At 39.0% G+C, this 14107-nt stretch overlaps 1 protein-coding gene across 2 annotated transcripts in view; it reads right to left on the bottom strand.

Moving 5' to 3' along the window:
- The window catches only part of CUBN (cubilin), a 290799-nt gene that overhangs the window by 18488 nt on the left and 258204 nt on the right, over nt 1–14107 (bottom strand). For both annotated transcript variants that reach the window (XM_070800876.1, XM_070800875.1), the window contains one exon: nt 5790–5998. In XM_070800876.1, coding sequence (XP_070656977.1) covers nt 5790–5998 — 209 coding nt within the window. The remainder of the gene's footprint in view (nt 1–5789; nt 5999–14107) is intronic.

Here is a 14107-nt window from a genome sequence, read left to right on the forward strand (position 1 = left end):
ATGTAGCATCTCAGAGTATCTTCATGAATTCTTTGATCTTACTGTGAAACGTCTGACAGAGTCTGCTGGACAACAGGCCTAGGTATAATTTGGAATGAGAATGAGAGTAAATTTTTAGGTTTGGGGTTGAACTTGGATACTTTATAGAATCTTTTGGGGAAAATGTTATCTTGGTCCTAGTGGTTCTAGGTTTTTATTATAACCATCGCTGCCTGTATAAAATCATGTTCATACCAGCAAGCGTTTTTATTCTCGGTGCTATGTGCCAGGCTTGGTGCTCTGTGCCCTGGTTCTAGAGCTTGGTCCAAGTTCTAGAAGAGCTTGCAAAGGAGCAATGAAGAGAATCAGCTCTAAATGCAGGAGTTTTTAATATAACAACAAAAGTAGTATTGTTATATAAAATCAATAATATTATTAATATGATTATTATGTAATTTCAGGCTCTTTTCCAGTGCTTATGGCGGTGTTGGGAATATAGTAAGTACTCAAATTAACATTCATTGAATGAGTAAATGGATAGTAGGTGCTATCTTATAAGGATGAAGACCTGATGCCCAATTACTGACCTTCTCCCCAAAACTGGACAGCCCCCTCCTCCCATGGCTGATCACAGACTGATGGTTGAGCCTAGTGGGTTAAGACAAAGGTTTTCCGTGAGAACGGTATCATCTAGGAAGTGTTTTGCAAAAGTGTGGTGTTCTTGGCTCATCATAGTAGTCTGAGGCTGAAACTGGTACTTAGTGTTTAGAAGCCACACTGCAGAATTCCAACAAAATTCACAGGACAGATATGCAATATATCCCACATACCTATGAATGTCCTGCCAGACACGTGTGTAAGAAAACTGTTTAAAATCATTTGGTCCCAGAACCTAAGCTCATTCTGTATATAAACACAAAAATATTTTGCACTACTTTAGTAAGAACCAAATTTCCAAGAAGGCAATTATTATATAAGTTGAGGGAAGACTATAGTTTGTTTTATCTGGAACTATTTGATTTGAATTTTGGAAATTCATATTGTGGATGGGTACTGCCATTATCTTTTAAGTTGCAAATAGAGCCTATGTACTCATACCAGTCCACATTTCTATGTATGCATTTGTCATGATTCCAGGATTTTAGTACTTAATCAAGTGACTTAGCATAGTCACATCAGAGCATTTACATGTTGATATACACACTATTTTATGGATTTTCCTTTTATTTCTCCTTTTCAAAGCCTTTAGCATAATTGTAAATTGAAATTATATGTGGCTAGGCTATGGCACAGATGAGCTTTCAGATGGTCAAAGGATCATTAGACAATACTGGTTATTCCAAGGGGCACTGACTGCATTGAGAAGAAGCTGGGCAGTGTTAGAAAGAAGCCCCTCCTTTTCCTGTTTCATGTTTCCTAGCAAAGGAATGTCAGTTATGGTCACAAAACTGAGTACTCTTTGCTGTTTGACTCACTGGTCTCCACAAAGGAATGACTTAACTGATGAATAGGCTGGTGTTCAGAAGCGGGGTATACACCATGCAGCTTGCTTCCCCTCTTCACCCACTTCTCTGTGGTAACCAATCACCCACTGGAAGCTTGCTTTTGTGCTGTTTATCTGAAATTCAGCTCAGCCATCCCATCTAGAATGTCTTTCTGAACCCTGGAGTGACAGCACTCATACTTTGGTGTTTTGCTCTATTTTTCTGTGTTTATCACATGTATTGGCTTTGCCATGTTATCCGTCTCATCCACTTACAGCTCCATGATTGAAGCTTATCTTTGATTCTCATACCTCAAGTGCCAGGCACAATGCCCAACACATAATCATGCCATGTGACTCTTCAGGGAATGGATGTGATGTCAATTTCAACAGCAACCACTCAGTGAAATACATAATTCTCTACTTATTGCGGTTATCTTTTTGTTGGTACTACTGTTGTAGTTGTTTTTCTTAGCCATACTGGGTGGCTTGCAGGATCTTAGTTCCATGACCCAGGCCCTCGGTGGTGGTGAAAGCCCAAATTCCTAACCACTGGACTGTCGGGAAGTCCCCTACTGCAGTTATGTTAATAACTTTCCAAGTCAACCCTTTCAAAACAATAATGATATAATTACAAATGAATAAAGGATTTGGCATGTTTTCACTTAAATATCTACCTACAGAATTAAATTAACTTTTCTAAAAAGTGATTTGATTAGAATCTCTAAGAAACAGTCAAAAATGAGCCCAGTGTCCTATTTATCATAGTGAATCTCTTTAATAAAGGTACCTCCAGGCCTCACATTCCAAGAACTGTCCTGTGATCTGCCAGATTCATATAAGCTGGAAATGGTGCCAATTGAGGGAAACTGCTTTCCCAAAAAGAAAAACAAAAGTAGATCTGAACAGAATTTCTTTTAAAAAAGAAAGGGCATTTTATATTGAAGCCAGAGAATAGCTCCTTGTTTTCAATATTGTTATGTCTGTCCTAAATAGCTTGAAAACATCTATAAAATTAATAGTTCTTTTAATTTAAAAACAATTTTTTGCCACCCCATACAGCCTGTGGGATCTTAGTTAGTTCTCCAACCAGGGACTGAACCTGGGCCCTCAGCAGTGAGAGCAGAGTCCTAACCACTGGACTGTCAGGGAGCTTCCAAGAGTTCTTTTAATTGTATTATCAAATCACACATAGAAACATAGCTTGAGAATAAATCCAGTCAGCCTCCTCCTGGCACAACCACATTCTAAACATCCCCCTTGTATTTACATTCATAATAATGTATATGTAAATCAATTATTCATAATATTTTAAGAAAAGGAGATTCTACAGACTTCGTGACCATGTAGAGTTACCCAAAGTGAGGAAAAAAGAAATAAATTTATTTACAAATTATATGACAGGCACAGTGCTAAATGCTCTAACATACCTTATCTTTATCCTCAAAATAGTCTTGCAAGACAGGTACAATTGTGTGATTTTGTTTGTTCATTTTTCAATAGATGGAGTGATGAGAATCAGGGACATTAGGAAATTTGTCAGGTGGCAAAGTTGGGTTTGAGTCCATATTACCTGCCCTGAAAATGTATTTATCCTCTGATAAAATTAGCACTCAAACAGCCTTGAACAGCCTTGAGCAGCTCATTGCTGCTCTGGCCACTCTGGTCTCATTCCAGACAAGAAGAATTCACCCTGATCTGACATTTCTTGTTATCTGTAGTCTTTCATGAATTCCTTCTGATCTGGCTTCTGTCCCAATACTTTATTTAAATGGTTGTCATCCAGTCTAATGAGTTTTTCTTTATCTTAACCTTTCCTGGCCTCTAATTTACAATTTAATAGTACTGACCATCCATCCTTGGTAAAAGACTTTTCTCCCTTGACTTCAGTGATAACTGCATTATTCCTGGTTGGTAGATTTTTCTGTGACTTGTCTGTTTCTCTTCCTGATTCTTCTGTCCTTTCCAGCTGTCTCACCCTGGACCTTTCCTGGAGTTGAGCAGGAGCCTGGCTGTTCAGTGCCATGCTGTCTCTCTCAAAGAAGCATCTCTCCTGACTTAAGAAACTCTCTTTGCTGCCTTCTCTCTATTTATGCCACTGCCCCCTTGCTGGAGCTCTGGCATTCTCCCCTGGTCAATTTCACTTGTCGGCCCTGCCATCATCCAAATTAAACTGATTCCTGCAAAACCGTGGCCTCCTCCTAAGAGTACTGACATTCTTTTGGTCTTCTGGGCATGGTGCTTTTCACAGTGAAAATATAAGACTGTCTATAATTAAGTGCCCTGGTAGTTCAGACAGTAAAGCGTCTGCTTACCACGTGGGACACCAGGGTTCGATCCCTGGGTCGGGAAGATCCCCTGGAGAAGGAAACGGCAACCCACTCCAGTACTCTTGCCTGGAAAATCCCATGGATGGAGGAGCCTGGTAGGCTACAATCCATGGGGTTGCCAAGAATAAGACATGACTAAGCGACTTTTCTTTCTTTCTTATAATTAAGTGCTCAAATGTGTATTTTGTCTATGACTTTTCTCCCCTTTCTTTTAAAACCAATTTCTGCAAAATTTAAGATGATTTTTGAACTTAAGTTTCTCTCACATCCAGCTTGTCATCAGCACCATCTCTGCACCCTCCTCACTTAAAGGTAATTTCTTCCTGGGCTCCTAACTCCAGCCTCTCCCCGGACCATCCACTCAGAATGCTGAGTCATCTTTCTTAAATACTGTTCTCATCTTATGACTCATTGGAAAACGTGCAATCACTTCTTATTTCCAACTACATAAAATCTAAATGCACTAGCTTGATGTTCTAGATCCTTTATAATCTGGGTATTTCTCCACCTATCCAGTCTTATTTTTTGCTCTGCTTTAACAATAATCTGCCCTGATAAAGTCAACCTCTTCACTCATTCAACTTCAATGCCTTTTCTGCCTCACCTAGAATGCCCTCAGTCCCAACTTGAACAAAGGTTCTCTTCATTCTATGTATCTTTCTTGTTCCCACCAAATCATCATGAACCATCCTCCCTTTTAAACTTGCTCATGGCTTCCAGCCTATGCCCAGTGTACTTGAATATCAACTCTCCTGAACTACCTGGTGTTGATTCGCATGTATCATCCTTTAACTGTGCAACCAACTTTAAGCTCCTCCTGAACAAAAATAGTGCCTGCTGTTTACCCCCAACAGTGTAGTGGAGTATATTGATTGATGCTGCTTAGCGCTTTTAATCTAAATGCATATAGCCTGATAAATACAATGATTTAATATTAAAGAGTCATTTAAATATTAAAAAGTTTCTTGATTTACTTCTAATGGGACTTCAGAAGTAAGATATTTTTCACATCTAAAAGTAATATATTAAATAAGTAAATATCCAAACTTTAAAAATAGATGAAGGAAGGAGTGATGATTTGCATATAGACATTGTCATTTATTTTAGATTTTGCCTAAGATCCTTTGATAATGTCTTTCCAGAGGACCCATCGTACAGTAAATTATCTCTTGACAAGGCTTGGAGGAACAGTGAATCTTAAAGCTAATGTTAGAAGCTACACAAAATTTTTGACTCATTCCTGTCAGAGATTATTTTGATGTGAAGATAGGACAGTTGCAGTATCATTCATTACATCAGAGGACCCCCAGCCCTTAGGCCATGGACCGGTACTGGTCCATGGCCTGTTAGGAACCAGGCCACATAGCAGGAGGTGAGCAGTGAGCAAGTCAGTGAAGCTTCATCTCTATTTACACCTGCTTCCCATGGCTCGCATCACCACCTGAGCTCCGCCTCTGATCAGATTGGCTGCAGGATTTGATTCTCATAGGAGCATGAACCCTAAGCCCAAAAGTCAAGGCAGAATATCCTGAGATTGCCACAAAACAGAAATAAGAAAGAAAGTGAAGTCACTCAGTCGTGTCCAACTCTTTGTGACCCCATGGACTGTAGCTTACTAGGCTCCTCTGTCCATGGAATTTTCCAGGCAAGAATACTGGAGTGGGTTGCCATTTCCTTCTCCAGGGGATCTTTCCAACCCAGGGATTGAACCCAGGTCTCCCACACTGCAGGCAGATGCTTTAGTATAATAAATATAATGCACTTGAATCATCCTGAAACCATCTTCCACTGCCCTCATCCATGGAAAAACTGTCTTCCACGAAACCCATCCCTGGTGCCAAAAAGGTTGGAGACTGCTGCTTTAATCATCGAAGAACAGGTCATTTAAACAATTAATAGTACTCACAACTTTCAGGACTTTATGTGTGGTATAAACTGGAATACATCATGAAAAAGTCGGATTAGAAGACTCTTGTTAAAGAACACAATAGCTTTACCTTGACATAATCATAAATGCATCTTCGCAAAGTAGTTGCTGCCTCCAGAGCAAATGTATGGAAGGTGAGTTTGATGACTTTGTTCACGGGGGCAGTGATGAACCACACACAGTTTAAACCCTTGTCATACCTCCCACTGGAATCAGAATCAGGGGAGGCAAAGGAATGGTCGGAACCTGTCAGATAACCACCACATCCTTGCTGAGGCCCTGTGTTAAAACAAAAAAAGACACATCAATATGCAGAGCAAAGAAAGTGACTCTTAAATTTTATGAGGAGGATTTTTAAAATCATATAGTTTCTGTCTTCTGTCACACTTTGATGAACATTATCAGGTTGTTTGCAGGCTTCATCGAGCTTATGCAAGCGCGGGTGCCCCCTGCCTTAGCTTCTTTGTTATTTATTTCCTCTTCAATCACTGATCTGTCAGCCTCTACCAACTCACATCTAGTTGCCTAGAAAAGTGGGTAAACAGATATGGTCCTACACGCATTTTTAGAACGCTTGATATGATTTACCGGAATTTTTTCTACCCTTGCAAAATCCAATTTTATACAAAATAAAGTATTTTGCATAACAAAACTGATGGAAACTGTGAACACGTTTTACCTTTATGTTCTGCTTTCATGAACACTATCAGATTGAAAACTGAATTTAAGAAGAATTTCCCCCACATGCCAAGAAAATTGGCTCTCAAGATATCTTTTATTTAAATAGCCTGGTAGGAAGAGGCTGAGAGGCATTTAACACTCCATTCCACTTAATATTAAACTGTACTCTATATTTGAATCCTTCTTTTTCCAAAAATATGGGGAAGCTGAAGAAGAGGAACTTTGAGAAAAATATATACTTTGAAATGAAAACTCTGAAATTCAGAATAAAAATACAAAAGAGAGATAAGAATACTCTCACTGCTTAGTTATGAAAAAAATATGGCACAGACTCCTCAGAGCACAGGATTTAGTTTTTTCCACTCCACAGCCTAAGTTGATGCTTTGGAAAGGAAGAAAAACTTTATTGGTAATTTTGAAATGAATACATGAGACTGAATTAAGGTTAAAACAGCTCTAGGAGGAATGGAGATGAAATAGGCATTCAAAGTAGTATTCATAAAGCTTGCAATCTACACAAATACTCAGCATTACAAGTTGCATAGTTAAATTCACTGACAGTGGTCTTCCATTTATTTACCTGTCTCATTTCATTTAATACTAATATTAATGTTAATGTTAAACGTGAAAGGGTTGCTTTCAACATTAGGGGGCGCTACGGTTCAGGACTTGGCTCTTGGCAGGAAAGGCAAACAATGGCTGCCGACACGGGATGCAAAAGATACCAAATGCTCAGGGCGTTTTCCAGCATAGGCGCCTTATTTAGTAAGTCAAGCTACCCTGTCACAGCTTCTAAGTGAAGTACAACTACAGATTATTTGCGCTCTCACGTGTTTCCTGGCGTTGAAATGCTTCCAAACGTCCAGTCCCTGATATATCCATAAGCAGCATCTGGAGCAAAATTATTCTGAAACCCTAAGCAATGCTAATCACTCTATTCCTATGAAAGTGAAGTGAAAGTCGCTCAGTCGTGTCCGACTCTTTGTGACCCCATGAACTATACAGTCCATGGAATTCTCCAGGCCAGAATACTGGCGTGGGTAGCCATCCCCTTCTCCATGTTGTCTTCCCAACCCAGGGGCTGAACCCAGGTCTCCCACATTGCAGGCAGATTCTTTACCAGCTGATCCACTATGGATTCCTAGGCAACAGGTCTGCAAAGTGAAGAAAGAAATGGAGATTGCACAGTTTTTGCTCCAGTGTGGACTGACTGTTACTAAAGGCAATCACTTAAGCTTATTGAAAAGCCTGACACGGAAGAACAATTACTAAGGGTATTAATGAATTGAGAAATTAATTTACCTATTAAATAACGTTTTGTTAGTCAAGGAAATAGATTTATTATTTCTTAATTTTTGTTGGTGTGTTGTTCGTTTACAATGTTGTGTTAGTTTCAGGTGTACAGCAAAGTGAATCAGTCATACGTATACATACATCCACTCTTTTTAGATTCTATTCCCATATAGGCCATTACAGAGCATTGAGTAGAGTTCCCTGTTCTACACAGTAGATTCTTATTAGTTACCTGTATTTATATTTAGTGTTGAGATGGGAAAAGATGAATGGTATTCCGATAGCAGTGATGTCATATATCTATAATGATGATACCATTTAGAAATCACAGGTGCCATAAAAGTGGCAGAGGTAAATTTTGCAAGAAAGGGAGACTATTATTTCAGGCCAAGAGGATCTAGAATGTTCAAGGAAGAGGTGACATTTGATCTGTATCTTAAAGGATAAACTGGACAAGACCATAGAGAAATGAGGTTGGTATTGGCAAGTCCAGGCTGAAAGAGTTTGTAACCAAAGGTTAAATGGACAAGGATTTACATTTATAGAATTTGATCTATAGACTTTATTCTATAGCTAGTAGGGATTCACTTGAAAGGTTTTTGATCAGAGGAGTGGTAGGGTCAGGATGAATGCACTTTCTCATCAAGTCCAATCTAGAAATGCATCTGGAGGAGACGAAACCAGACCTGAGCATATGGCTGTGGTCTGAGCTGGAGGAAGTAGGGGAAGTGAGAATTGGAGGTCTGTACTCAGGAAAACTGGACTGCTGGGCTTTAGTCTATTAATACATCAGCTCCAACAACTAAATGCTATTTTTTAAAAAACTTAAGCTATATGTTTTAATCACCACTTGCTTATTAATTGTTACTAGTTAAGTTAATAAGGATAGAATGACAATTATACTGAGCACTGCAAGTGCCGTTATACACACTTATTGTTGATATATACAGGATAAGATACACACTTATTAGATACAAGACTACTCCTATTGCTACTACTGCTACTAATGTCTTAAGAAAGAGACACCCTGCCTTCAGGAAATCCCAGAGCAGAATCCACAGCTCACTGATGTGCACTGGCACAGGCTTAGTGGGAGACTGCGTGATTCCTAACTCTTCAGTCTGTCTCTCTGCAGTGCTCTAGAATGGACAAGAGTATATTTTTCTGTCCACTTGATGCTAGATTTGACTGTGTGACTTGCTTGAGACAATGGAATATCAGCGGCCATGAAGTAGGAAGAGCACATTTAAATGTGCTGATGCTCTTTGCCTTGGACTTTTGTGCTTGTGTGATCCACCAAGAGCTCATGCCCTGGGGACTTGCATGGAAAGCAGACCCAGCCCTAGCCTGTACTACAGAGCCAAACACGCTCAACTTGCTTCCTGAAACATGCAGGCAAACCAGCCTGACGATCCATAAGTAATAAAATTAATATTCCAGGTATAAGCCACTGCATTTTGGATAGTCTGTTATACGGCATTATTGTGGCAGTAACTGACCAATACAAAAATAGCTTTTTCCAGTTATCAAACTATAATAGAGTACATTGACTCATAAAATGAACACACAGAATAAAGAAAATGGAGAACTAAAATTATTGTCAGATAATCCTGGCCCAAATAGTCAAATAACTGAAGTAAATATAACATTATATGAGTGAGTTATATAATTCAATGTATGAGTAAACATATTATATGAATAAATAGTTGAATAATTGAGGTAAACACAATATGATATGAGTAAATATCTTTCAGTGTTTGTGGCATAGGAAATGGAATGGTTATACTTGCTCTGATTCCCCACTTTGATATTTAAACCTAGCATAACTGCTCTGTGCTTCTGCCCCTCCTAAGGCAAGATGGAAGTGGAAACCTATGTCTTGAGGAAACATAAAGACGAATATTATCAAAGGAAGGGTTCTTTACCAAAAAGTACTATTGCCATGTAACTATTTCTGAATTTCAACAATAGTAGGATACAGGGGAAGAAAAAGGCAGAATTCTGTAACAGTGAAATAGTGTCATATATTTGTTTACTATATTGGTATTTTAGAATTCCTTTTTTGAGCTAGTTTATGACTTTAACCTTGACATGTTCTTTAGCATCACAAACTCACCATCTTTCTTGTCACTACTCATGTTTCTACTGTCCAGCCAGCTCCCACCCATCAGCAACTTCCTCGTCAGTCAAGTTGTGTCAGAAGCACTCTGGAAGACCCACTCTGTGCCAGAGAACAAATGTCACTCTAATCTCCTAACCAAAGAAGAAACACTTCCTACAAAAGAGCTCTGTCTTAAGAGAAAGCAAATGTTGGTTGGGCTTCCCTGGTAGCTCAGCTGGTAAAGAATCTGCTTGCAACGCGGGAGACCCTGGTTTGATTCCTGGGTTGGGAAGATCCCCTGGAGGAGGGATAGGCTACCCACTCCAGTATTCTTGCCTGGAGAATCACATGGACAGAGGAGCCTGGTGGGCTACAGTCCACGGGTTTGCAAAGAGTCAGACATGACTGAATGACTAAGCACAATGTTTGGCTAAAGAAATATTGGAAATACAAACTCACAGAAAGCATTGCGATCTGGGTCCAGATCTACTTAATTAAAAATCAGTAACTGAATCCTCAATTGTCTCCCTCCAATTATGAAACTTCAGAGTGAAGTTCAAGCCAGAATAAATCTGATGATAAGAAATAGCTATCTTATCTAAGAGAAAACATCTGGAAGGCTTCAGTGGAGGCAGATACATTTCTAAACAATTATCTTGAGAACTGACATTTCTGCAGCTGACATTGGAGGAGGCTGACATTTTATAGAGGTCTTCTGGATAGGATCTCCATCCATCTCTGGACAACCGCTACTTGGACAGATAGTCGTGGGCCAGCTGGACTTTCAGATAAGGATCAGCCTGACTTCAGGCATTTTCCTGTTCCCCAGCGTGTATTTGAAGGGAGCAGAACATAAGCACAGGAAACAGAACACAAACGCATTTAAAGCTGGTGCCTTAGGGAAATGGGAGTTCCATAATCCTGTCTTTGAGTATATCTTACTATGATTTTCAAGGCTGCAGTGTATAAGTGCCCTATAGCAGTGAATTCATTTAAAAAGTTCAACTAAGCTTCATATGAACATGTCTTGCCTTTTTCACTAAAAGTAAACTGGAGCTGTTATTCTACTCCCTGGGCTTCCCTGATAGCTCAGTTGGTAAAGAATTCACCTGCAATGCAGGAGACCTGGGTTCAATTCCTGGGTCAGGAAGATCCCATGGAGAAGGGAAAGGTTACCAACTCCAGTATTCTTGTATGGTGAATTCCAAGGACTGTATAGTCCATGGGGTTGCGAAGAGTCAGACACGACTGAGCAGCTTTCACTTCACCACTTCACTTCACTTCACTTCATTCTACTCCCTAACCCTAAACATCATCAACTACAAGGACAATTCAGTCACTTAGTCGTGTCCAACTCTTTGTGACCCCATGGACTGCAGCACGCCAGGCCTCCTGTCCATCACCAACTCCAAGAGTTTACTCAAACTCATGTCCATTGAGTCGGTGATGCTATCCAACCATCTCATCCTCTGACGTCCCCTTCTCCTCCTACCTTCAATCTTTCCCAGCATCAGGGTCTTTTCAAATGAGTCAGTTCTTTGCATCAGGTGGCCAAAGTATTGGAGTTTCAGCTTCAGCATCAGCCCTTCCAATAAATATTCAGGATTCATTTCCTTTAAGATGGACTGGTTTGACCTCCTTGCAGTCCAAGGGACTCTCAAGAGTCTTCTCCAACACCATAGTTCAAAAGCATCAATTCTTCAGTGCTCAGCTTTCTTTAGTCCAACTCTCACATCCATGCATGAGTACTGGAAAAACCATAGCTTTGACTAGATGAAACTTTGTTGGCAAAGTAATGTCTCTGCTTTTTAATATACTGTCTAGGTTGGTCATAACTTTCCTTCCAAGGAGCAAGCATCTTTTAATTTCATGGCTGCAGTCACCATCTGTAGTGATTTTGGAGCCCCAAAAATGAAGTCTCTCACTGTTTCCATTGTTTCCCCATCTATTTGCCATGAAGTGATGGGACCAGATGCCATGATCTTCGTTTTCTGAATGTTGAGTTTAAGCCAACATTTTCACTCCCCTCTTTCATTTTCATCAAGAGGCTCTTTAGTTCTTCTTCACTTTCTGCCATAAGGGTGGTGTCATCTGCATATCTGAGGTTATTGATATTTCTCCTGGCAATCTTGATTCCAGCTTGTGCTTCTTCCAGCCCAGTGTTTCTCTTGATGTACTCTGCATATAAGTTAAATAAGCAGGGTGGCAGTATACAGCCTTGATATACTCCTTTCCTAATTTGGAACCAGTCTGTTGTTCCATGTCCAGTTCTAACTTTTGCTTCCTGACCTGCATACAGATTTCTCAAGAGGCAGGTAAGGTGGTCTGGTATTCCCATCTCTTGAAGAATTTTCCACAGTTTGTTGTGATCCACACAGTCAAAGGCTTTGGAATAGTCAATAAAGCAGAAATAGATATTTTTCTGGAACTCTCTTGCTTTTTCGATGATTCAACGGATGTTGACAATTTGATTTCTGGTTCTTCTGCCTTTTCTAAATCCAGCTTGAACATCTGGAAGTTCATGGTTCACATACTGTTGAAGCCTGGCTTGGAGAATTTTGAGCATTACTTTGCTAGCTTGTGAAATGAGTGCAATTGTGCGGTAGTTTGAGCTTTCTTTGGCATTGCCTTTCTTGGGACTGGAATAAAAACTGACCTTTTCCAGCCTGTGGCCACTGCTGAGTTTTCCAAGTTTGCTGGCATATTGAGTGACCAAGGACATGAGTTTGAGCAAATTCTAGGAGACAGTGAAGGACAGGGAAGCTGCAGTCCGGGGGTCACAAAGAGTCAGACAGTACCGAGCAACTGAACCACCGCCACCTTAAACAGACACCACCTTTTAAGTGTCGTATTTATGTTTGCAAGAAAAAAAAAATCTAAATTCTAAATGGTTTCTGTATCCTGAGTTAGGCTTTTTGTTTGTTTTTAGTAATTTCACTCAGATTGACTTACCTTAAACATCTCATTTTGAGACTCAGTCTAGTTTAACATAGAATATGTACTTAGTCCTGTGATATTTGGGACACATTAAGCTAAAATACTAACAGAAACATAATTTCAGTGGTTAATCATGAGCTATAGTCACAAGAAAAAGAGCCATGCAATGCATAGAGAATTTAAGGTAAGGAAAAGGATATCATTAACTTTTAATTTATTTTGCATTAGTTTGGTATTACTGAAAACACTTTATGTATGCATTAATAGTCTCTTCATGAAAATGAAGGGCACTTCATGAAAATCAGTCTCACCAATTTGAAATTTTTAAAATGCCTTATTAAGTAATACATAGTGATATAATCATGTCAATTGATGCAGGAAGAGGACTGACAAGATCCAACATACATCATGACATAAACTCAGAAAACTAGGAATAGAAAGGAGTTTTCTCAACTTGATAAAGAGCATCTATTGGGTTGATCCAACAATTCATTTGGGTTTTTCCATAGGCTATTACGGAAAAATACGAGCAAAATTTATGGCCAATCCAATGCAAAAAAACCTATAGTTAACACGGTACTTAAGGATGAAAACTATATACTTTCCTCCTAAGATCAGGGACAAGACAAGGACATCTTTTTCTCACTACCATATTCAACAAAGTATTGGAAACTCTTGGTATCATAATAGACAAGAAAAAAAAATGCAGACTGCAGAGGAAGAAATAGAACTGCTCCTATTTGCAGATGCAGAAAATTCCAAGGACTCTGCATAAAAATTCCTAGAATTAACAAGTGAGTTCAGCAAGAATTCATGATACAAGTACAATATACACAAAAGTCAATCACATTTCTATAAACTAACAATGAACATATGGAAAGTGAAATTAAAAACACAATTGTTTTAAAGAAGATAAAATACTTAGGTATACACTTGATGAAATATATATAGAATTTACATGCTGAAAATTACAAATTGTTGAAAAAAATTAAAGATCTACATAAATGGTGGGACATATGTATTTATGGATTGGAAGACTCAATCTAGCAAAGATGTCAACTATTCCCCAAAATGATTCATAGTTTTAATTGTAATTCCTATCCAAACCCCAGCAAGATTTTTCTGTTGACATTAAGAAAGCTTATTTTAAAGCTCAAGATAATAGAACATTATTATCATCAAGATAATAGTATAACAGTAGTACACCAAGATAACAGAACATTATTCAGGGCTAAAAGATGAACTATCAAGCCATGAAAAGACATAGTAATATACAACTTATGTATGTTAGTAAGTGAAAGAAGCCAATTTGAAAAGGCTATATACTGTATGATTCCATCTGGATGACATTCTGGAAAAGGCAAAACTAATGAGAC

The sequence above is a fragment of the Bos indicus genome, chromosome 13, assembly GCF_029378745.1.
Source record: "Bos indicus isolate NIAB-ARS_2022 breed Sahiwal x Tharparkar chromosome 13, NIAB-ARS_B.indTharparkar_mat_pri_1.0, whole genome shotgun sequence".
NCBI classification, from domain to species: Eukaryota; Metazoa; Chordata; class Mammalia; order Artiodactyla; family Bovidae; genus Bos; species Bos indicus.